The 22,678-nt window shown below is 36.0% G+C and overlaps 1 protein-coding gene and 1 long non-coding RNA gene across 4 annotated transcripts in view; one reads left to right on the forward strand and one right to left on the reverse strand.

Annotated features, from left to right (window-relative positions):
* Positions 1–4,446: 4,446 nt before the first annotated feature.
* Positions 4,447–6,462, forward strand: LOC137391633 (uncharacterized). Its single transcript, XR_010978141.1, has 2 exons — positions 4,447–4,606; positions 5,089–6,462. It is a non-coding gene; the product is annotated as an uncharacterized lncRNA (long non-coding RNA).
* A 5,906-nt stretch (positions 6,463–12,368) lies between these two features.
* LOC137389820 (vacuolar protein sorting-associated protein 51 homolog) overlaps positions 12,369–22,678 on the reverse strand; it is a 29,718-nt gene continuing 19,408 nt past the window's right edge. For all 3 annotated transcript variants that reach the window (XM_068075938.1, XM_068075937.1, XM_068075939.1), the window contains exons 15-21: positions 22,382–22,477; positions 20,141–20,278; positions 18,387–18,619; positions 17,346–17,466; positions 16,380–16,492; positions 14,465–14,543; positions 12,369–12,773 (exon numbers count right to left, since the gene is read on the reverse strand). In XM_068075938.1, the coding sequence (XP_067932039.1) occupies positions 12,744–12,773; positions 14,465–14,543; positions 16,380–16,492; positions 17,346–17,466; positions 18,387–18,619; positions 20,141–20,278; positions 22,382–22,477 (810 nt within the window). In that variant the 3' untranslated portion in view covers positions 12,369–12,743. The remainder of the gene's footprint in view (positions 12,774–14,464; positions 14,544–16,379; positions 16,493–17,345; positions 17,467–18,386; positions 18,620–20,140; positions 20,279–22,381; positions 22,478–22,678) is intronic.

A 22,678-nucleotide genomic window follows, 5' to 3' on the forward strand; every position in this document is an offset into this window, starting at 1 on the left:
ACAGCTGTAACATTCGTAACTGAATAGTGTAAACAGCCTCGTGTTCATAATGCTCCAAACAGAATATTCAGATGTTTCATAGTGATTCTGTTAGGGGGAATGTTTGGCTAGCCGCACTAGAAGTAATATCTCATATGCGGCCTGCAGTAAATCCATGCATATTAGCTTATTCACATTCATCTTTTAGTTGTGAGACAAAAAACTGGCTTCATCCCTATTATCTATAATTTGGTAAAAATCTTGCTTATATCTTCATGTTCAAACCGGCATCCAATTCTGAAGTAAGTAAAAATCCTGCAGTCAAAAATTAGTTTTATTGTTTAAGGTCAGAACCTAAAGACAACTGTATACGACATGCATAAAGACATTTTATGTAATTTCAGGAGTTAATCACTCTGTTTCAGTTATGGGTTTGACGGCATTAAAATCATCATCTAATGTCATCATCATGAAAAGTGAAGTCTGAACTACATGTAGCATGTCATCTATTAAATAAGATGCCTTCTACAATTGGACAGCAATTGATTTTTATTTCAGTGTTTTAATATAATATATGTACAAGCTCGCTATGGTAAGACAACTGCTTAAGAGAACTAGCTAAAGCAACTATTATATGATTGCATTTATTCTAAAATATATCAAGTTTAAATTTCTTTTTCAAAGTAATTTTCAAGCGTCACATTCATCTCATTAAGAAAATATTATGTAAGAAGTTCGAACAGTTGCCTGAAATAGGATTGGCAACAGCCGTGTCAGCTTATTTACTTTTGACAATATTTAAGCAACAAGATGTGTGTCTTGTAGTACTGCAAGTGAAACTGATTAACTTGGTCTTCTTGAACCGCTAATCCTATTAAACAGGTTTTATATATCCCACAAGCATTTGCATAGCTCACTTGTTAGTCACAAATTATGCTATGACGTCAATACACCACAAATTTCCTCAATTTATGCTCTTTTTCACAAGAAGCAACGAATGTAAGCATTGCGTCGATTCTACTTGGCTGATTACTATTCATGTCATGGTGTTGTAAATGAAAAGATTTCATACTGCCAAGAATAACTCACATGGAATGTAAATGTTTTCAAAAACCATCGTAAATATAAAGAAATATCTCACGGGTAAAACTCATGGTTTTTCTCTTTTATAAAACTTAACGAAATGTAACAAAGGAGCTAATATGTTTTAACTTTGTGCATAACAATTCACACTAACGACTATTCATGGTGATTAATCTATGTAGCATCATAAGCTGACATCGGAGGCAGCCTGCGATATCTTGGGCAATTCGCAAATAGAAGGTTGAAGCAGCAGTGTTCTGGTTTTTATATGCTGTTGTGGCAAGCACATATTTACATAAAAATCCGCTATCTCCTCCACACAACAATTTCTTACAATGAAATCGATGACAATGAATACAGTTTAAGAACTCCTGTATGCATGCATGCTTGTGGTAATTATTTGTATAATTCCGGTCGCTCCGGGTCAAGAATCCGGAGATGACCAGAACAATTTATCTTACCCATTCATCTTATCTAGAATAATGACAATAGCACTCTGTTGGAAACTAATCACTCCTCAATCTCATCTACTCACAGTTCTCCAGTTTGATATGGCGCAAATGCTGCCAGTTTCTGTGGTCTTCCTAGTTTAACAGATATTTTATAAATATAGATGCTGTCAGTTTGTGTCTCCTTCCGTGCTTAACTTACATTTGATGAGCTTAGTTAGAGCTTATATATATTTCACTCCTCGTTTAAATGGTACTTTGCGCACACAGTTGCTACCTATCGATGTTTTTCTTGATGTAAATGCTGCCTGTCTATGCCTTCTTTTTTGTTTCGCTTTTACATTATATGTATAGATGCTGTCTATCCGTATTTCATTTCTTGTCCAACTTTAACTTTGATACACGCAGACACTTTAAGCCGGGGTTTCCTTGCTAATTCCATGTACAATGTTCAGATCTATAAAGAGAGCTTGGTATCAGAAGCTGACTAAAATGCTACATGGATCTTTGACTGCATCTAGTAAATCATTTACCAATTACTATTGGCACAAATCTAAATTTTGAAATTTTCTTGATGATGATTTGTCCTAACAAAACAGCTAGTAGCAGCAAAAATAATACTACTAACATTACTTCTGCCTTGAACCGCTGCTAATCATAACCCCGCTGTCAGTTAATTATACAAATCAGAGTAATAGTCAAGTAATTCCATTCAAGATTTAACTTTGTTACTCATCAACTCCTTTACCTATTATATGGCTTGAGCTATTCCTAGGATTGGGAGATTAGATGTCATGTTATATATAATAAATTAGATTAAGTCACATTTGACAGTTACAAGTTACATTAAGTTAACAACATCCTTATTCACACAAATCGTATAAAAGTTAAAGATATCATTTTCATGACCAGTCTAGTTTTGATGTAAAATTATGCAAACTTAAAAAGGGTATCAAACTTTAGATTGTTTCACAAAGCGCCAAACTTTCATTTTTAATGCTGCTAACTTTATGACATTTGTATAATAACAATAATTGGCCACAGGCTATAATATCTCACATCATTGAGAGTCGGGTATTAAATACATGTAGTGGGAGATTAAATAAGGTAACAAGCAAAATGGTTGCTTGTGGACAACCTGTGATTCGCTGTAGTGACAAGCTGGTATCTCGTTTACCATAGAGGTCTTTCTTGATGAAACCTGTTTGCAATAGACATGTAGTAGTAGTGTTTTATTATTCTCCTTGCACTATTTTACATTTGGCTTTTTTTGGCTTTACGAAGTTACGTGTATGGATGATATGCAGGTGTGAGAAATCCCTTGAAGATCAAGTATGCGGTCTGCTTAGTTTACTACAAGCCGAGGCTGGGTGTGTGTTTTTAACAGCCCTGCTACACAAACGATAGCTCTGTGATGTTGGCTAGACATGTCTGAGTCAGGTAACAAGGGACTCTCGCAGATTGGAGGGCTCTACGCGACATGCCCAGCCACATAGAGCAATTTAAGTTTAAGAGAGCAATCTAAGTTTAGATGTCATTTCTGTCACAGCCAGTTGCCTTTTTGAGGAATTAAACCCCAACATGTCGCAACATGTGAGTTTGATATCGCATAGAAATCAAAGTGGAAGTGATCAGTTGTAGCCCTTTTCATCGCTTCCCACATCATTTGATTTGCAGCGAAACCTATCATTTCTACAAATGTATATAGATTTCGTTTGAGATCAGTTTTTTCTAGCAAATACATAAAATAAAAATACTTCAGGAAGCCATTCACAAGCTTTAGTGTTGTAAAATTTATATTAAAATTTTTTTCTCAAATTTTTACAAGTTTTGCCCACTTTATAGCTTGTTGGAACCTTGAAAGATGCAGCGCGTATCTATCACCGGCATGAGAGCATTTTATGCACTACATATTGACCTGTTCCCGCCACACGAAACAACAACTACAATACTCACAATGAGTGGGTATTAAGTTACCCGACGTGAAGATAAAGAAACAATAAGATAAGAATTGACCAGACAAAGGTCCTGCTAATTGACCGTTGGCGCAAAAGCTTCAGATATGGAGTCACACTACAGTCAATATCCGGCTTTGAAATACAATATAAATGGAAAGAAAAATACCTAATTACGAATCAGTATTATTTGATGAACTTACATTTTTTTCAAAAATGTTGGTGTCCACTATACTTATGCATAGTCTATCTTTGTGAAATTCTCTGTGTTACTTTCAAGTTAGTGCCACTTTGAGCTCGTCAACCTTGCTTTCTCCTCCTCCAGCAATTCATGCTTACTGCAACCTTGTTTATGAAAGACCGACTACTCAGGCCCGACTTAATCGTTAGCTAGTATAAAAACACTTTTCTGTTTTAGTTTAATGCAAGATGTAGCAGATCAATTCTTAAGCCTATTATTGCTGACTTGTCAGCTCTCAGATGTTAGTAGTAGGATAGGATTACGGGGGATTTGTTTTTGCTTGAGGCCTGAGCAGTGATAAGTAGCCCCATTTCTCCTAGAGTGTGTTCACGTTAACTTTGGGCAAGCACATAAAGATAGGCATTTTGTTATTATAGCAATTTGCTAGGCTCATTTTTCAAGCAAAGGGAGCATTCAATTAAACGGGTAGGTGGGCAACCACTCCTCACATATTCAGAGGTTAGCATTCCAGTAGCTTCGCCGGTGACCTTATTTACAAAGCCACACTAATCACTCCATTTTGGCTGCGAGGGGCCACAGGCCAGTTTGTTTGCGCTACGCTCTGCTGCGGGTATTCAAGCTTGGGAGTCATTTGAGGTCAGAACCACTGGTGAGTAACAGGTTTATACCAGGGTAGCATCATATATCCATCTATTTGCTTCGGATTGAGGGTTCATTTCAGGACAAGAAAGTGGAAAAACAGAAAGTGCGTCGTTATTTACCAGTATAAAAGAGCATGAGAAGAAGAATGGTGTCAGAGAGAATTAACAAAGGAAGCAAGGTGCATGGTGCTTATGCAGCTGTCAGAAGATCTTCATCTAGTCCAACATTTGGAAATGGATAAGTTTGCGTTAGTCACTCGGGCACAAGAATGAAGATGGCAGAAACAGCCAGAGAAGGTATGCTAATCAAGCAGCAATTGTCTATTTCATGGCTATCTTGATTAATACAGAAGCTTTCTTCTGATTATTCAAAGTAAACGCTTTTCTAGAAGATTCCATTGTCTCCTTTATGCAGATGTGCATTACTGTGTAATGTGTTAGTGCCTTCCAAACAGAACGATGGAGTGGCGGCTGCACTCGTATTTGGAGGTTCTGATGAAGAGAAACCGGAAAGGCTGTGATGTAGAAGTATAAGCGCTTACATTAGATGCTTGCATATTTGGTAGATGGTCCTAAGTCACATCACCGGGTATACAATCATCCAAAGTTTTGTGATGAAGTCACCGGTTGACAGCTCTGGTAACACTGAGTATGGAAAAGTCTGCAGTAGTCATGCTGTGGCGTAAGCTGACTCCGCTAACTTAATGCCATTGAACTGGTTCTTCTTTTTGCACACAGCAGTGGCAAGTCAGGCTCTTACAGTTGCTTGTATTTTACAGCAGGAATGCTTCGCGCGTTTGACAAAATTCGATCAGAATGAAATTCGAAGATTATACCAGAGACCATGAAGCCTCGCAAGTTGGTTACAGTCAAGTCAGCAAAATTAGTGTATGAGACAAAGGGCACAACCGGAGAAGTGGAATCAGCCATCAGTTTTCTAAAATCTTATATAATCGGGAAAGTTTTACTAAAAGATATCACTGTTTACTATTTACTGATACATGGTGCTGCCGTCATATGTAAATACTAAATACTAAATACCTTTCTCTGTGAGAAGGATCTTCAGATGTGGACCTATTCTAAATATAAATAACATACTATTAATACATATGAGTCACTAGTTGGTAGTCTAATTGCTATCTCCCATATCATATACCTTTATATCACCCTTATACAGTTATTCCATTCCGAGTTGTGAGCTTTTGTTTGTTTGTATCCATGCTGTGTAACTCTATGTAACATACATATCTATGCTGTGTAACTCTATGTAACATACATATCTATGCTGTGTTGTGGAATTTTATAGACTTTATGTAACGTACTTTCTCTATCTTATGTTCTGAGTTTTTAAGTCATACTGGGAATTTTTACTTCATTTTGAGTTGTAAACTTTTCTTCTTTTTGCAAACTATTATAACATAATTATTCAGCTTAGAGTTACAAACTTTTATAAACTTTATAATTACTCCATTCCGAGTTGTGAGACTTATGTTTATTTGTATCTATGCATTCTGTGTTGTGAAATTTTATCAACTAAGTATAACATAATTACTATATTGTGAATTGCGAATTTCTGTTTTTATATCTCGGTCCTGATGTGAACGTTTATAGCCATATTATTACCTCATTTTGAGTTGTGAGTTTTTTTATATTTAGGTCATGTTACAAACTTTTAGAGACATTTAGTTATTAAATTGATAGATGTAGATTTTTGTAGATTATACATGTATACTTACTTCATTATGAGTTAAGGAATTTTCTGTTTATCTCCTGTCATGACTTAATCTCATTTGTCCTGTGCACAAACTACGTCATATCATATGTTATCCTCATTATAACCAGTACTCCTATAAAGGCACAAGTTTCTCTCAGGGTAAAATGTACATAACACATTACTTTTATTTCCTTATATGCTCTTATCCATGACTTTACATTTATTATTTATACAAGAAATATATAAAAGTTATCTGTTTTTATGTTATCAGTGTTTTTATGCAACGAATTCTCTAGTGCCATTTTGTTTCCGTAACTATTAGAATTTATACTAGAACCAAGCATTGACCTATAGCAGCATTACAGTTCGTGTGTTATACGTTTTTATGACTGATCTTTGCAGAGAATTACAATAATAAATTTCCAGTTATACACAAACACACAGACAGATGTATGATTTTGATAATGATTCGATTGCTGATCAATTGGACAAAATTAAGCAAAAACAACTAGAAACATTCAGCTGGCTGGCCATTGTAAGCCTTTTAAACAATGATGAACAATACAATAACTTTGCCATCACTTTAGGCACCAACTATGCACATATGTGAGTGTATGGGTGGTCAACAGCTTCAGTTGCTGCTAGACGAGTTGGAATGGCAATGAACTTTGTGAACAGGCTGTACTGGCCTTCACGCGGACCAGAGGCATGCGGGGAAGCAAGGTAATTCTCTATCATACCAGCACAATGGAATTGATCAGTAGCTACCTTCAGCTAACATACCCGTGTTGACCCTTCGCAGGAAGGCAGAATGTTACTTTTGTGTGGAAAATACTTCTTAACTTTTATAGAGGACGTGGTAATAAAGGATGTAATATTAGCTGAACTCTTTACACTTAACCATATCTACACTGTTTCCGATGTTTTAAACTGTGATTTATGAGAGATAATCTTTTCCTCCTCTCTCAATAAGCCTCATTCCTGCTAGCTTGTCAGCCTAGCACTGGTGACAGGGTGACGGGTTCACAGGACAGGAAACATTTACTTGAGGTATCAATGGTAACTACCGATGGTCAGAGCAAGAGTTGAACACAGCACGAAGCCGCAGACAAAACTTTCAAATTCACAAAATGCATTGCACCATTGAAGTTCAGCACTTGTGCCGATCACGATTACCGATATGAAGACATATCGCTTATCACCGCATCGGCAAACACACTTAACAACTTCGGCCTACTTTTGAGAGCTGTCATTGTTCAAAATAATCTTGACATTACATAGTAGGCCAATCATGAGTCAAAACTCATCTTGACATTCTACAATAGCATGATCACACTATCATCAGCCGTAAGAATTTATATGAACACAAGTCAGCGAACCTCATCATGTAGCGCTTAACTGCCTAAGATTGCTGCCAGTGTCTCACTGCTGACATAGAAACCACGCTTTACATATCCTACAAACATGTCAATAGACACAATATAATACTATACACAATAGTCAATACACATAATTAGTTTTAATTTTTACCGTGAGCTGTTTCTGCTTTTTGGCTGCAGAACAACATATGGACAAACAATTGCTATGACAGCCCAGTTTCACAGAGAGAATGTGAGGAAGGCACGGGAGAGTCAAGAAAGTTTTCGCACTGCATGCCATAGCCAGAAGGTTAGCTTGATAATGCAATAGGAAATTTCATCATTTCCATAAATCAGCCTGTCTCACCAAAGACAAATTATTTTTAATAGTTGTTCTATGTCTTTAAGCCAACAGGAAGTCTTGTTATCCGTGAAATTCTGTTTATTATAAAATAAAGATGTATGACATGATTGCGGAGTCACTAAAAAGTAAAAAGTCATCGAGCCAGGTCATTGTCCTTATGGTCAAGATAATTGAATCATTCAGTGTGATAGCTTGATAGACAATAACAACCTCTTTACGTGCCCATAAGCCACAAGCTAAGAGGCATATAATTCCTTTTATATTCAAAAAAAGAATGTTTGTTTGGAAGCCTATTTGAATGGATGGGGCTGGGTAATTTAAACAGGACCAACTGGAGATCAGATTATTCATCACTGTGCAGGGAACTCCAAACGATATTTTGATAGACATATCTTATAACTAAGTGACTTACATAATCTATGATTCATGCTTTGGACCAACAGATTTTGCTAAAATAAAAGCAATAACCAAAGTCAGCTGCATAAATAGGCTGCCAACTGTATGCCTGTAGCACTTTATTTAACAGGGTATGTGTCATATATTTAGTAATGACTATCTCTAAATAGCCTAAATGTACAACTGAGCCCATTTATTTATAAGAAACAAGGTTGAACAAACCATTTTCTAAGCATTTTATTATTAGATAAAAACAATATTTATGATTTCACACTATAATAATTGGCACATGCAGGATTCAGAAAAACCTCCCTGCCATAAATGCAAAATTTTTGCCAAGTGACATTTGAGATTAACATACTAACAGAATACTTTGAACTGACAGGATTTTTAAACAGATGTATACTAACAACATATAATTTATCTCAACTTTAATATATAATTTAATTTGTCTCAAGGACCATAATATTTTTTATGATTTGTACCATATTCTATCACCTTAAAGCCATCTCGACCCATATCTCAGCTGTTTGAGAGAAGACTACCTCCTCTCAACACTGCGCAGCCAGTCAACATCCAGCAACAGCAGTACAGAATGAACAGGATACGTGGCATGCAGTCACAGGTGCCCATGACAAGAACTGTCCGCACGAGTCGCCAGCAGGTACACTAAGAAAAAGATAACCTGGCTTAGTTAATACAATTAATCGGCTAGGTCATAGTTTATATTCCAGCATCAACTATTCTCTCAGTTTTCTAGTCGGCCATTAAGAAATGTTTACACCATCTAGTTTTAGTTGAATAATACTTGGATGCTATGCTTCGTAGAATCTGGTTAATGTTACATCTATGCGTCATGCCATAAAACCATCACAAAATTTATAACGTACCTGTAGGCCTACACGCTGGGTTATGATTGGCTAATAGGATATTATCAAGAGCTCCTTCAACAAGCCAATTATGCTTCTGGTAGAACTTGGGGTGAAACATGCTATGAAAGTTTCCAAAAGTAGAATAAAAACACTTCGAGCATGTCGTGCGTAACTGGCTTGGCAATAGTGGCAGTAAATAGCACATAAAATAAAACATAGGCACAAAGTTTTTTTATGTTGATACTGTAGAATACAGTAAGAAGTGCCCCATCCAGATCAGGAGAGAGTCAGAGAAAAGAGTTCAAAGATATGAGGTACAGTGCGCAATAGTGTGCCAAATTAAAAATTCAGAGCGAGTAAATGCTTTCACCGACTCATCCAACAAAGGAATTTTTCAGCATAAATGGTTGCCCTATAATAATTTATTATATGAAAAACAACGGGCATGTTTAGAGAATGACTGGACAAACCAACTTAAAGAGTAAGCATGAAATTTATATTCAAAATAGCATAGTCTTCACCTGTAACGAAAAGACAATTTAAATTGTGTTTATATCCAGCCATAAGAAATCTCTAATTACAATAAATAATCAAGAGATACATGTCAATAGATTTTTGTTTTCCGCTAAAGTAGCCATTGATTGTGCTAAAAAATTCCATTTTAAGAGGTGCTGTTCACATAACATTAATGTGAAATATTTATGAGGTTTAGTCTGACTGGTGACATAAATGCGCGATATTACAGAACATGATGCTATGTGGCCTCTTACGGAACATGCTGCCATGTGATCTGTTACGGAACATGCTGCCATGTGACCTCTTACGAAACATGCTGCCATGTGGTCCGTTACAGAACACGCTGCTATGAGGCCTCTTACAGAACATGCTGCCATGTGTCCTGTTACAAAACATGTTGCCATGTGACCCGTTACCAAACATGATGCTATGTGGCCTGTTACAGAACATGCTGCCATGTGACTTGTTATAAAACATGCTGCTATATGACCCGTTATAGAACATGCTGTTTTCCTTGTCATCATTCTGTTCACTCTTAAATAACCTCTGAATTCTGTATAACATTTACCCAAATTTGTTGAAACAATATTTGCTGTTAAAAGCTCACCTGCTATACGAATAAATTGATAGAATAATCATTTTAATTATCAATTTTATTATTTAATTGATCAATTGATATGTCCAAACAATACTAACATGATACTTATTGATGATGCTATAGTGTTGTGTTATTCTACTTGGTCTAACTGCAGGTTGAGACAAGGCAGAGCAGGTGGTGCTTGGGTACATGCCAGAGAAATCTTGCAAAGCAAGGGAGATAATTTGCTATATATAGATGGGAATCCGTGCTTGGAAGAGAGGATACAGTACCTGGGATTGACCAGTCAACCTGTAAAAGCTAGAAGACAGAAAAAAGAAGGCAAGACCATATTTAAACCTACATGTGCGTCACTATATTGAATTATAATTAAATGAAAAAGCTTGATTGGCGAGGAGTGTGGGAAGGAATGCATGATTCAGCGAATAGAATAGCCACACCTTCCTGGTCTGTGGTAGTACCGGTAGATACAGAATCACAAGCTGATTCATAGCTGAGGTGTTTATGGCTAAGAATGGTAGGTTAATCTGTATCTCCATAAACAGTGCTACTACCTTTAATTCTGCAACTTGAATGAACCCTACTACTGTTTACCAAAGAGAAGATAACACCGAAAAACTAATTTTTGTTCACCGAGTTCATAGCCTAGTACCTCTACAGGTCTTCATTAACCTGAAAAAATTTTCATAGAAACTTGACTAGCAGGATTTTATGGGTTAGTGAAATTGGCCACCAACTACAGCGGCAGTGTAGATAGTGTATCTTGGGGCGCAGGGCGGTTTGAGACTAGGTGCCGTCGTGGCATTGGGTGGTGGAACTACTGACCTTGAGCTGGAAAGTCGTTTTTCCTACTACACCGCGGCTGCCCTTTATCATAAAAGACTATGTACATTTCAAATTGGATAAACCGATTTTGGGATTTTTAATTATAGAGGCTGAGGCTAGTTATCAGGACTAATTATATTGCTCAATTACTCAACTAATTATATTCGTTGAGGCTAGTATAAGGAGAATGCAACAATTGTCATTCATCGAATCGATATTTAATCTTTATTATAGTAAGTGCTGTGACTGTCCGAAACCAAGCAAAGAGCGTTAGAAAGAAGAAATGCTTTGCATAGGTGTCAAACTCAGATATTTGGTTTCCCAGCCAAGCACCCGACCATTTGCCCCACTCAACCACCTTGCTACGCTGCTGAATAATGGTGCAGATAAATATTACACATGACAATCTCTCACGGCGCATGAGACTGCCAGCGTGCTACAATACATGTACATTCATATCTTTCTAAGATATGTAAAAAAGCAAACTATGTATTTTCACAATCTAAAAACAATCGTTATTCAGATCCAATTAATGCCTTTGAAGCTATCAGCTATTATCAAAGAATACAACAAAATTGATCAACCTATAAAAAGACTTTCGGTGGGTTTGTGTAGCTGAAGGTGAACAAAGCAATCTTGTATACAGACAATGCTAAAGGGTTTGAATTAAACTCTGCACGCCTAAATCTCAATATAAACTTGGTCAAGTCCGTCCAACCACAACAATTGAACAATTATAAATGGTATTCACGGTCAGGCTTATACATGATAGATAATTTGTTACCATATGCATATACCAGTTAGCCAAGCTAGTCATATGCGATATAATATATTTCGTGGTATTTATCAATATCAATGTATGTATGAATAACTTTTTATTGACATTGGTAACGTTTCATGCCAAAAGGAAAAACTTGAAAAAAAAGGAATCACGGAATTATTGAGTTGAACAAACGTGTTTTGAAAGTTGGTAATCTTATAGAATTTCTGAGCAGTCGAATAGTAAATTGGAGGTTGTAGTAACAGAAAGTTCATAAACTGAAACATACAATGGTTGATGTAGTATGTTGGTGTCATGACATATATAAAATGATGTTTGTCATATGTGTGGAAGGATAAATACAAATATTCTGGGCTTAGTTTGATATGCAATGCAATCTAAAGCTATAGCGTCTAGGACCATATACAAGTAAATGCAATTGTGATACCCTTACTATGTAACATCCGGCAAACTTGGACTTATGTTGAAAGGTACTACAGTAAAAAACTGCACACTGACTATTTTAGTGAAAGACAAATCAGCATTAACAAGAGAAGAGTACAAAAGTACAGAGGGAACTCACTGGAGGTTGGTCAGATAACCAGAACTCACTGGAGGTCGGTCAGATAACCAGAAAAGGAACAGCGGTCACAAACTGACATGCAAGAGGATTTATTTCTGTCTGTATATTCAAAAGCCAATTATTCATATTAAAAACTTAAATAAAGAAGGAATATAATTGATAGATTTGTGGTTAATTCTGACAGTATCCACGGTAACAACCCCATAGCCTATTTAATCGATGGAATGCATTCTAAATCAGCCACTTTTAACATCAGACAAAAGTAACTAACGGAAAGGTCAGAGGTCACAGCTGATTGACAGTCAATCATCTCTGACCATTCAGCCATGTAAAGCTACAAACAATTATTCCCTTGCTATAGCACTGCGCTGGAGAACTGTTTGTTCCTTACCAACTCTGAAGCCAGAAAAATACTAGAAGCACCACTAGGAGTTGTCTCAACCTTGACCTAGCCCTGGTCACATATCAGTTCCACGACCTGTTCAAATAGACATAGATGTATCAGTGTTTTTCATATTGAGCACTAGCAAGATGACACCATAATGTTCACCGGTGTACATGCTTATACATTGGAAGGTCATCTGAGAACAAATGTGATTCCAATCCTTACATACATAAAATGAACACGCAATCGTATACCAGCAGAGAGACCGTGTTATAGGTTTTATAAAAGATTAGCTTAGGTCTATCAGCATGTAGACATTCAGGTATTCATAAAGGTATTCATAAAGCCTTCATAGCTAAACAGAAATACAACTGTATGCAGCTTTTGAGTAGTTAGCAGTGAAATACCAACAGCCAGCCCTATAATACCTGAGAGTATGATGTGAGTAGTTGACTACTGAAATACTCTTATGTGATTACCTTTCCGCTAGACAACAACACACCACTCTTGACTGATTACCTAATATATACAGTACACCCCACCATACAATATTAATTAGTTCCAGTGTTAGCATTGTAAGGCGAAAATGTCGTAGAGGGTATAGAAACCCATAGTAATTGTCTAATGCAAACATCCTCTGGTAAAAATCATCAAAATGTTATATACGCACTGTATATATTAAAAAGTTAGTAACAAAATAGTATATTAACCTTAGTAACTATAGTTACCTACAGTAACTTTAGTGTATTTAGTGTATTCATTGGTTATGATCTGCAATAAAATGTAACATTAGTACGTACAGTACGTACCATATGAAGATCTTATCTTCAAGACAGATGCATAACATGAACCTGAGTTTAACTTAAATGAATTTAGCTTACTAAACACACACTTAAAGCTAGATTTTCGTATGTATTTCACTAAACTGTAATTTTGTCCTCATCTTTACTTTTATTACCTGTTTTTGGCTCCGTTTTCATTATAACTAATAATAAATAATGCTGAACTGCGAGAGAGCGAGCATCGTATCTCTTCATGAATTGTGGGAGGGATTTCGGCGAATAGCATATTAGCATCTTCGTTTTTACCACGTATGCAGCACACCGACCCCCAAATTTGGATTTCGGGAAACATTGTTATTGATGTCGTATGGCGAAAAGAATACGGTATGTGGGAGACAAAAAAACATCGCGTTCCTCATCGTAAGGCAAAAAAGCTGTAAAACAAAAGCGTTGTAACTCGAGGGTGCACTGCGTATAAATCTCAGTGCACTGCAATAAATCTAGATATCACATCCCTGCTTCGCAGAGGATTTAATATCAGTACCTCCTGTTCTGGAGGCATCGAGATTATCCATTGGACTACGATTAATAATAGTCAAGATATTCATCACATCAGTTAAAACAGCCATGCTGTAAGCACTTGGGGTTATTAACTAGCACTAGAGGGTTAACTAGGGGGTTATTAAGCTGGCTTCAAACACAGCTATTGCTTTAGTAAAGATTTAGACCACTAGCTTAAGAGGTAAGTTACTCAAATTCATTGGGTAATCATTTTAGGAAGTATTATACATCCGGAGTAGTTATCTTCTTATGTAACAACTCTTTTACTACAGAACTCAATATTTGCGTTCAACCTTTCTATATCCCAGCACATCCCTGACAATTATACCTCTTAGTCAAGTATGAGAAAACACAATATTGAATGATCTACAAATACATAAAACTAATAAAATAAACAATTAACGATCGTATATATAAGAGTGTAAGTGGATAGTAACTCACACTGGGCTCCATCAATGTTGGGTTAATACACCTGTGGACCGCGCTGTTCACTATCTCATCCAATAAAGAGTGCACAATGCTGTAACATAACAGGTCTAGTAGGTCAACACGCTGCTTATGCCCTGGTGGCACTTCCTCCAACCAACTGGATGTACAAGTGTACATGCATCCATCTTTTTAGCCAGCAATCATTCTTGTCATCTTGCTAAGCAGTTTTCTTACATGTTTAAGCTACGGCATACCAGATATGGATACGCTAGCTACAGGCACGCTAGCTACAGGTACGCTAGCTACAGGTACGCTAGCTACAGGTACGCTAGCTACAGGTACGCTAGCTACAGGTACGCTAGCTACAGGTACGCTAGCTACAGGTACGCTAGCTACAGGTACGCTAGCTACAGGTACGCTAGCTACAGGTACGCTAGCTACAGGTACGCTAGCTACAGGTACGCTAGATTAATTAGCGTGTGAATTTCACCAGATTTCTGTGATAAGCAGTTCATCACTAAATAATATTCCTTTTAAATTTTTAGGAGTTATTGTTATTTTTTCATTTCTATCAGTAACAAATGAATGAAGACAGCAACTTACATGTAGTTCAACTAGCCAAAGCAGGTACGTCCTGTTTGAGCTGAGAGCCCTTAATAAAACCAAGCTTTAATGGAGTAACCTGGCTATCATCTGGCATGTTTGTTTTGCAACTAAATTTCTCATCAATTCTAATCATTTGGGTGGTTGAGGCAAAATTCTTTAATTATGAGTTGTTGGAGATTTGTTTTCTTATCTTGTTGTGACAAGATAAGATACTTCTGAGTTAACTATGCAGTGATTTGTTGCTGTTTTTACATCAAAATATGTTTAGCATTATTTCGAAGGCTAAAAACAAGAATTTTCTTAGTAACAGAGATTTAGTAATCGAGTTTCATTAGTAACGGAGAATCAATAATCAATAGCTAACTTCCTTAGTAACAGAGATACCATAATAAAATGTTTTCCTAGCAACAAAGACTTACTAATTTGCTGACAAATTTTAGATCAAAACACAACTCTTAAAAGTTAATTATTTGCAAAACAGTTTTAGAAGCAAACTGGGTGGTGTTTTTTTGGCCTAATAAAACGAAACCCCACCCATCGGGATCCCCGGTATTGTCAAGGTGGTTGCTGCAACAGAGTAACTAACTGAAAAGTGAACATACTTAAATTGAAGTTCGACCAATTGTTAAGCTTCTTATTGGATAATAAAAGCACTCTCTCAGGGTTGATCATTGATTAAGTTTGAATGAAACCTTGCTAATTATTGGATAAAAAACAAAATTTCAACAGCTCGCCATACTAACATAGAGAAAAACAGTAAAATAAACAAACAGAGTAGCCACTTATGCTATGAGAGACACCAGCTTCAACCTGAAGAACAAAGAGATAAAGGAGTATGTGAACATTAGAGTGAGGTAATTGATAACAAAAATATTCCATAGAGCAATGTGATTACGTCCTGAGTTGGTATGCGATAGATAATTGTAATGTAGATAAAGAATTATGTCATACTATTAATAATTTTGCAGATTATTTTGAGTCATAAAAAGATGATGAACGTGTGCTCGATGGACATGATGCTAGCCTATCAAACCTTGCAAATAAATCAGTCTGACATGCTGACATTTATAGATAATTACAAAATGCTTTCACAATATATTCTTATATTATAAAATATGATTATGTTGACAGAACATTTACTGAAATGATTACTGTGTATGATGATGTTAGCAGAACACTTTTTATTATATAATGAGATATTCTAGACTGCGTTTAATTTTTTAGTCTCAAGGTTAGATAAAGTAATTTTATTTTAACCAATTCCATTTCCATAACATCTTGACAGTTGTTGTTTAATGATGGGGAGGCAACCCCAACTCACCTCTCATCTGACACAAATCTCCATAAGTAGAGTTGTAGGTAGTGAGTATCCACTTGGATCTGCTGCAGACCATACGTTCCAAACGACCTCAACCTCACACACTCCAGAAAGGTCTACACAGTAAAATACTTACTACACACAACTTTGGAAGCAAATCTTTAGAGATTAGAATAAGAGAAGGGAAGCTAAAGTGTGACAAACTTCGTGAGTCAAACTCAAGTTAACATTGTAAAGACAATATTACAAGCACACCATGTGGCATATTTACTTTGTTAAAACCTCTACAGCAATTAGGCTAGAATTGCAAAATTAGGTTCGTATTATATAACAAGTTAGCTGGCTGTTAAGACGTTATCAAAAATGTACCTTTGCCACCAGGCAATACTACATTTTGATAGCGGTTTGATGCAGGTTGTAGTCTCTGATCAGAAAAAGGAAGCCCACTGTATACGCGCACCATTCAGGTATCAGAGAGACAATACATAACTGTACAGACCATAACAAACCGTACAGGCCGATTGATTGAAACAAAAGTTGAAGAACACTGCACAAAACTACTCATACAACTAAAAATTTACATTTCCTGTTTTGAACACCAAGCATAAAATTTGCAACTCAGACATACATGTATGTACATTTCACTGTCAAAGTCGGCATGAAATGAGAAGAACTAAAAACTCTTATGAAGGTTTATGGTTGCGCGATGTGTAACAACTATAAAAATGGCGGCGCTAATAACCTTTCATTCACACATAGCAATCAGTCTAAAACGTACAGACCCACAACCTATGATATTAATGCTATGAATAGTTTTATTACTAAGTGTGTGGACAACTCCTACCATTCACGTGAGGCGCCCATGTAAGATTGTACTAAGATTATTTGTCTCCCAGGATCTACTGTTTGGGGCAACCCTGAGCAGTCCGTGTAACACAAGAAATATTTTTACGCAGATGGCGCACTAACCTTGAGACTGATCTTGATGATACCGGTGAGAATAGAGACTTTGTTAAACTCTATGGCAGTGAATATCTCTATTTTCTCAGAGAACAGTTTCTGTATATTACTCATCAGTGTGCTGTTAACACTAAATAAAGAAATGCAGACATTGATCAGGCTCTATGAAACTGAACTTTGACCTAATATTACCGCCACAACCACTATCACAATAATACCAAAGCCTTATAGAACTAGTTCAATATGAACATGTTATATGTATTTGTTATGTTATATGAATTTGTTATGTTATATGTATTTGCTATGTTATACGTATTTGTTATGTTACATGTATTTGTTATGTTATATGTATTTGTTATGTTATATGTGTTTGTGATGTTATATGTATTTGTTACGTTAAATGCGTTTGTGATGTTATATGTACATGTATTTATTTATTGTCGCACTCATAAATTATAAAAATAAATTTAAGTGAGCTCAACATTGGGTTAGTTTTAGGATCTAAATAAACGATCTTTTAAGCATATCAAGTTGGGAGTTGTTTTTAAGGCTGCCAAGGGTTTTAGGCAAATAAAATAGATTAGCAACTCTACCCTTAACATTTCTGCAGGTATATACTAAAACAAAACCCAATCTCAGCTTTTATACAGAAGGAGTACAAAAGAAAGGTGTTTGTTAAAGCAGTATAACTGAACTCAATAAAAAAAGTAAAAAATACAATTACACAGCAAGGTTTTTCAACAGCTGTCGGCAAAACGACAATAAAAGTGATATAAAATGAATAAAACTGGCAATCGGTGAAGATTAGTGATTATTAGGATGAGCAACCAAAGTATAGTTTTGCAAAAACCAGAGTGTAATATAATACCATAGAGAAGGCAACTCCTGTGTCCCAAGAATGAGATTAAGCTATAATAAATTACTGCTGTATTTCTCATCAAACAATCACTACAGGTCATTGTAGATATTACAGTTAAATTTAATGTCTAACAGACAAAGGTAAAACCTCCAGAACCCAACAAAAGACTGATAACATGACTATTGACTAACCTGGAAGCGTAGGTCCAATTATGCTTGCTTGGTTGCTTAGAAGCGAGGCTATAGTTTAAAGTACGTCTGCTAGAATCACTGCTGATCTCCTTTCTCGTGCCCTCTTCAAAAAGCTGACCTACTAAAGTGTCTATCCCCGTGATGTCTTCGATGACCCTTTTCATCACGGCTCTGACTGTTCGCGGTTCTATTGTATTCAGCCAATCACGCGTCTCGACACTCTTTCGCAGGAGCTGTAAATAGCATGCACACCTTTTCCACCGGCTCATATAGTAATTATTATAGTTATATACCTATCTACATCTGTTTTATCGAGGTGCAAAAAACTCATTCAGTGCTATTTCTACCACAAGTCTCAGGCCACTGAAGTTCTAGAAATAGGCTCCTTCCGTGTACTCCCACTACTCATCTATTGTTCACTAGGGCGATGTGTGAGCAATCTCTGATGACGACGAGTACCGATAAACTTAGAGTTATCTTCTACTTATAACAACAAGTGATCGACACGCAACTAGCTTTAATTAGAGAACAAAACACAAATAAGTCTAATAACCAAAAAAAATTTTGCATTCACTTCTGTTACACGTCAAGAAATACTGTAGTTATTGTAGCCTAAAAACATTAAATATTGATAAAGATTTCAGGCAATGTTTTTAATAAAATCCTATTTTAGCCCTTGTTTCTGATAGAAGCTTGTGCACACCCACTATTACCAAAGCCTTCACGACTTCTCATTTACCCAAATCATCTCAAGACCTATCTTAATTTTTTTAATGAGGGGCAGCCAAATAGAATTTAAAAGCAATACATGTACCTCGTATGCATAACAACATATAAAGGAATAAATTGTTGAATAAAACAGTAATGTAAAATGAACAAAATTAACATGTTTAAAAATATTTCAAGCAATCGGCTACTAAGTTCCAAATTACAAATAAAACTCTAGCAGATTAATAAAATTAATTTTCATGAAAAGTTGCCCACCGGAAAAAATGAGAACCTTATGAAGCTGTGTGTACAATTGCCAATAATCAGCTATTAAATCTTTACTGACTTCTAATTATATCACTGAGCAAATCCATCACTCACACACAATGCCTCATTTCGAGTAAAATATTTTTGTTTAAAATTAACAGTAACTCAAAATTAAAAATATTAATTACCAACTTTTAATTACTAATTTAATTACTAACAGTGGCCAACAGTAGTTTAAAATTACAACTGTAACTACAGCGGTTACAATTTTGGCGATAAAATTTTGAGAGAATTGAAACCATTTTGCACAGTAGAAGAGATTTGTAATAACAAAGATTTCCTAAGCTTTGTGTAACACCGAACATAAAACTCCAGTGATCAGAATTACTGCTGAAAAATTTATATAAAAGGGAAACTGAGCATTGCTAATGATGAAATAAACCGTCTTCACTTGTTGTTGAACTCTTTTATGGCGGATTATCATGGCAAAATAATTATTTAAAAATAAAACCCGAGCAATCTGAAATTTGACCCTTAATATCTTATCGTTAACTTATCGATTCTTTGGTAACTTCCGACAATCTAAAAATTACTCCGATTAGCCGATCTTGTGTTGTTGCAAGATGCATTTGATTATCAGCTAGTGTACCTGCTGCTTTACATTTGACCTGAGCAATATCGTTGTGCCTGACAAGACAGCAACCGCTCCAATAGATACTCAAGCAAAAGATAAGATGTGAGGTTAATAAATGCTGAGAGAAAGCTCGATGAAAAATCACCTGTGATATGACCTGTCCTTGAACTCTAACATAATGATTGAGCAACTTTTGTCCAACCTCCTTGAATTTCTCACAAAGTGCTCCAATAGGGGTCGCTTGATTTGAGTCAGATATAAAGAGCTCATCGATATATCCAAGCTGCATCAATATAAAATGTCAAACCTTCACTCCGCATGCAATAACGTTAACCAAATTATAATCTGTCAAAAGAGGATGTAGTTAGCCAAATTCAACGTATAGCAGTTCTTGCTTCTGATTCAGTGCGTTTCTATGGTTCAAATGAGTTTAGAGTTGCTTCCCATACGAATCATGGAAACGGTAAAATCCAAAAGCACTCGGCGCCATTCCACTTCGATAAATTTGTGTGAAGGTGTTCGCTGTGAGAGTGCTAATTGACATCACAAGAATACTCACTGTTGATAGATTTGAATCGATAATACAGGTACTCGGTTAACTCTACTCAGTGGAGGTAAAAATTTGCAGCACACAACCACGCGGGTCTCTGCTACAAAAATGCTCTACTGCTCTACACTACTGTTTCCGCTTGACTTTTTGATTTTACATTAACATTTGCATGCTGGGGATGACTAGCTCGTACAAGGATGATGAAATAATTACTTTGTAAATTTGGTAATTGACTGAGCATTAATTGAAAAGTGACCATGGCCTGAAAGCGCGTCTACTTTAACAAGTTTCGTTTTAAGGGAAACATCGCGAATCTGGGAAAGATCTAAATAGTGCAAATCCGAATCAGTGAAACAGTAGTGGTAATTTGTTGGCAGTGGGCAACTCCAAAGCCACTTGAGCTTGCAAACCAGAAATTTAAAAATTTTTATAATACTTTTCCATCATAAAACATTTGCTTTAAACTTTTTATATATCAAAAATAGAAACATTGTTTGGAGAGGCAAATTTATACATGTACGTACTATTTACTTCCCAGCAGTTTTAACATTTGAAATTTCAGATAAAACTTCATATATAAAATGCCACAAAAAGAATGCAATGAGAAAACAATTTTGAGTGACAAGCGTATCTATTACTGCTTCAGCCATGATATTTCGAACTAAACATAGCTTCAAGTCTCTAGCCGGCCATATTTTCTATACAGGTTGCCATTCTTTCACATTACTAAAAACGAGGTGATGTGTTTGAAGATAATGTTGCCAAAGTTATTTTTTGAGCAAATCAACCATAAAATAGCCTATTGCTACATTCTTCTTTCTTTTCACACTTTCTGGTGTTTTGAAAAGCAAAACAGTTAAGAATGTGTTCAAGGTTAACCAAACCACATAGCGGTATTAATAGAATTATCTATGTTAGCCTTAGTTTAAAATGATATGAATCATTGCATGTCTCTTAAGACGTTGTTCTTTCAAATTACTCTACAGTAAAAAAAAAATAATTTTTTTCAATAACTAACATATAACTGCTTTTATAAAATGGGTAAAAAACGTCTGAAGCAACATTAATGTTTTCAAGGTATCAATTATTTATGCCCAATCAGAATAATTAAAAACATGCAGCTGTATTACTGAACATTGAAACCTCCAACTTGTTTACTTATGGCTGTTGAAAACACCTCATTTTTGTGATTAGCAATTCAAGCCTAATCACAATACTTATAGCATATGCACAGTACTAATCCGTGAAGAGCAAAGATAACAAAAATCAAATGAGGTCTTTGCTCCACACATTGCTTCACAGCAACCTATCATGATTGTAGATGAGTGAGAATTGCAACTATGCTGAATACTCCAGTTAACTTTATCTCAGACTAACACAGTGTTATGCGTTCAGTTAGAGTTAACCATATCTTAGACTAACACAGTGTTATGCGTTCGGTTGAAGTTAACCTTATCTCAGACCAACACAGTGTTATGCGTTCTGTTGAAGTTAACCTTATCTCAGACTAACACAGTGTTATGCGTTTAGTTGAAGTTAACCATATCTCAGACTAATACAGTGTTATGCATTCAGCAGAAGTTAACTTTATCTCAGACTAACACAGTGTTATGCGTTTAGTTGAAGTTAACCCTATCTCAGACTAACACAGTGTTATGTGTTCAGTTGAAGTTAACCATATCTCAGACGAACACAGTGTTAGACCGGTCCGTAGAATTTAACACACTGTCAGACCACCCATGATAGTGAATTCTACTGTAACTGAAACATGAAGCAATGACAGATTTTACAAGGCGGTAGTAGAGAAGATACGAGGAAAGACACCTCCATACATACCAAATACATTGCTGTAGAGCGGCCCATATCCGAACTGAAGCGTGCAAGGATAAGTAACAGGGGTGGATTGCTAACGGCATGAGTGTCGCAGTACTCCTAAAAAAGTGGTACACAGGCTAATGAACTCTAGCCGTACATATTGTAATAAAGTATATCAAATGAAACAAACTCTAGAAAAGACGGGACATGTATAAACACTACAGAGGCTGTGGAAAGTGTTGCAGATGGTGAATCTGGTTATTGCTCGCAGCATAACCTAGGAGAGTGATATCTCAATTATGGCATAAATTTATGGCA

Source organism: Watersipora subatra, chromosome 3, assembly GCF_963576615.1.
Source record: "Watersipora subatra chromosome 3, tzWatSuba1.1, whole genome shotgun sequence".
Taxonomy (NCBI): Eukaryota; Metazoa; Bryozoa; class Gymnolaemata; order Cheilostomatida; family Watersiporidae; genus Watersipora; species Watersipora subatra.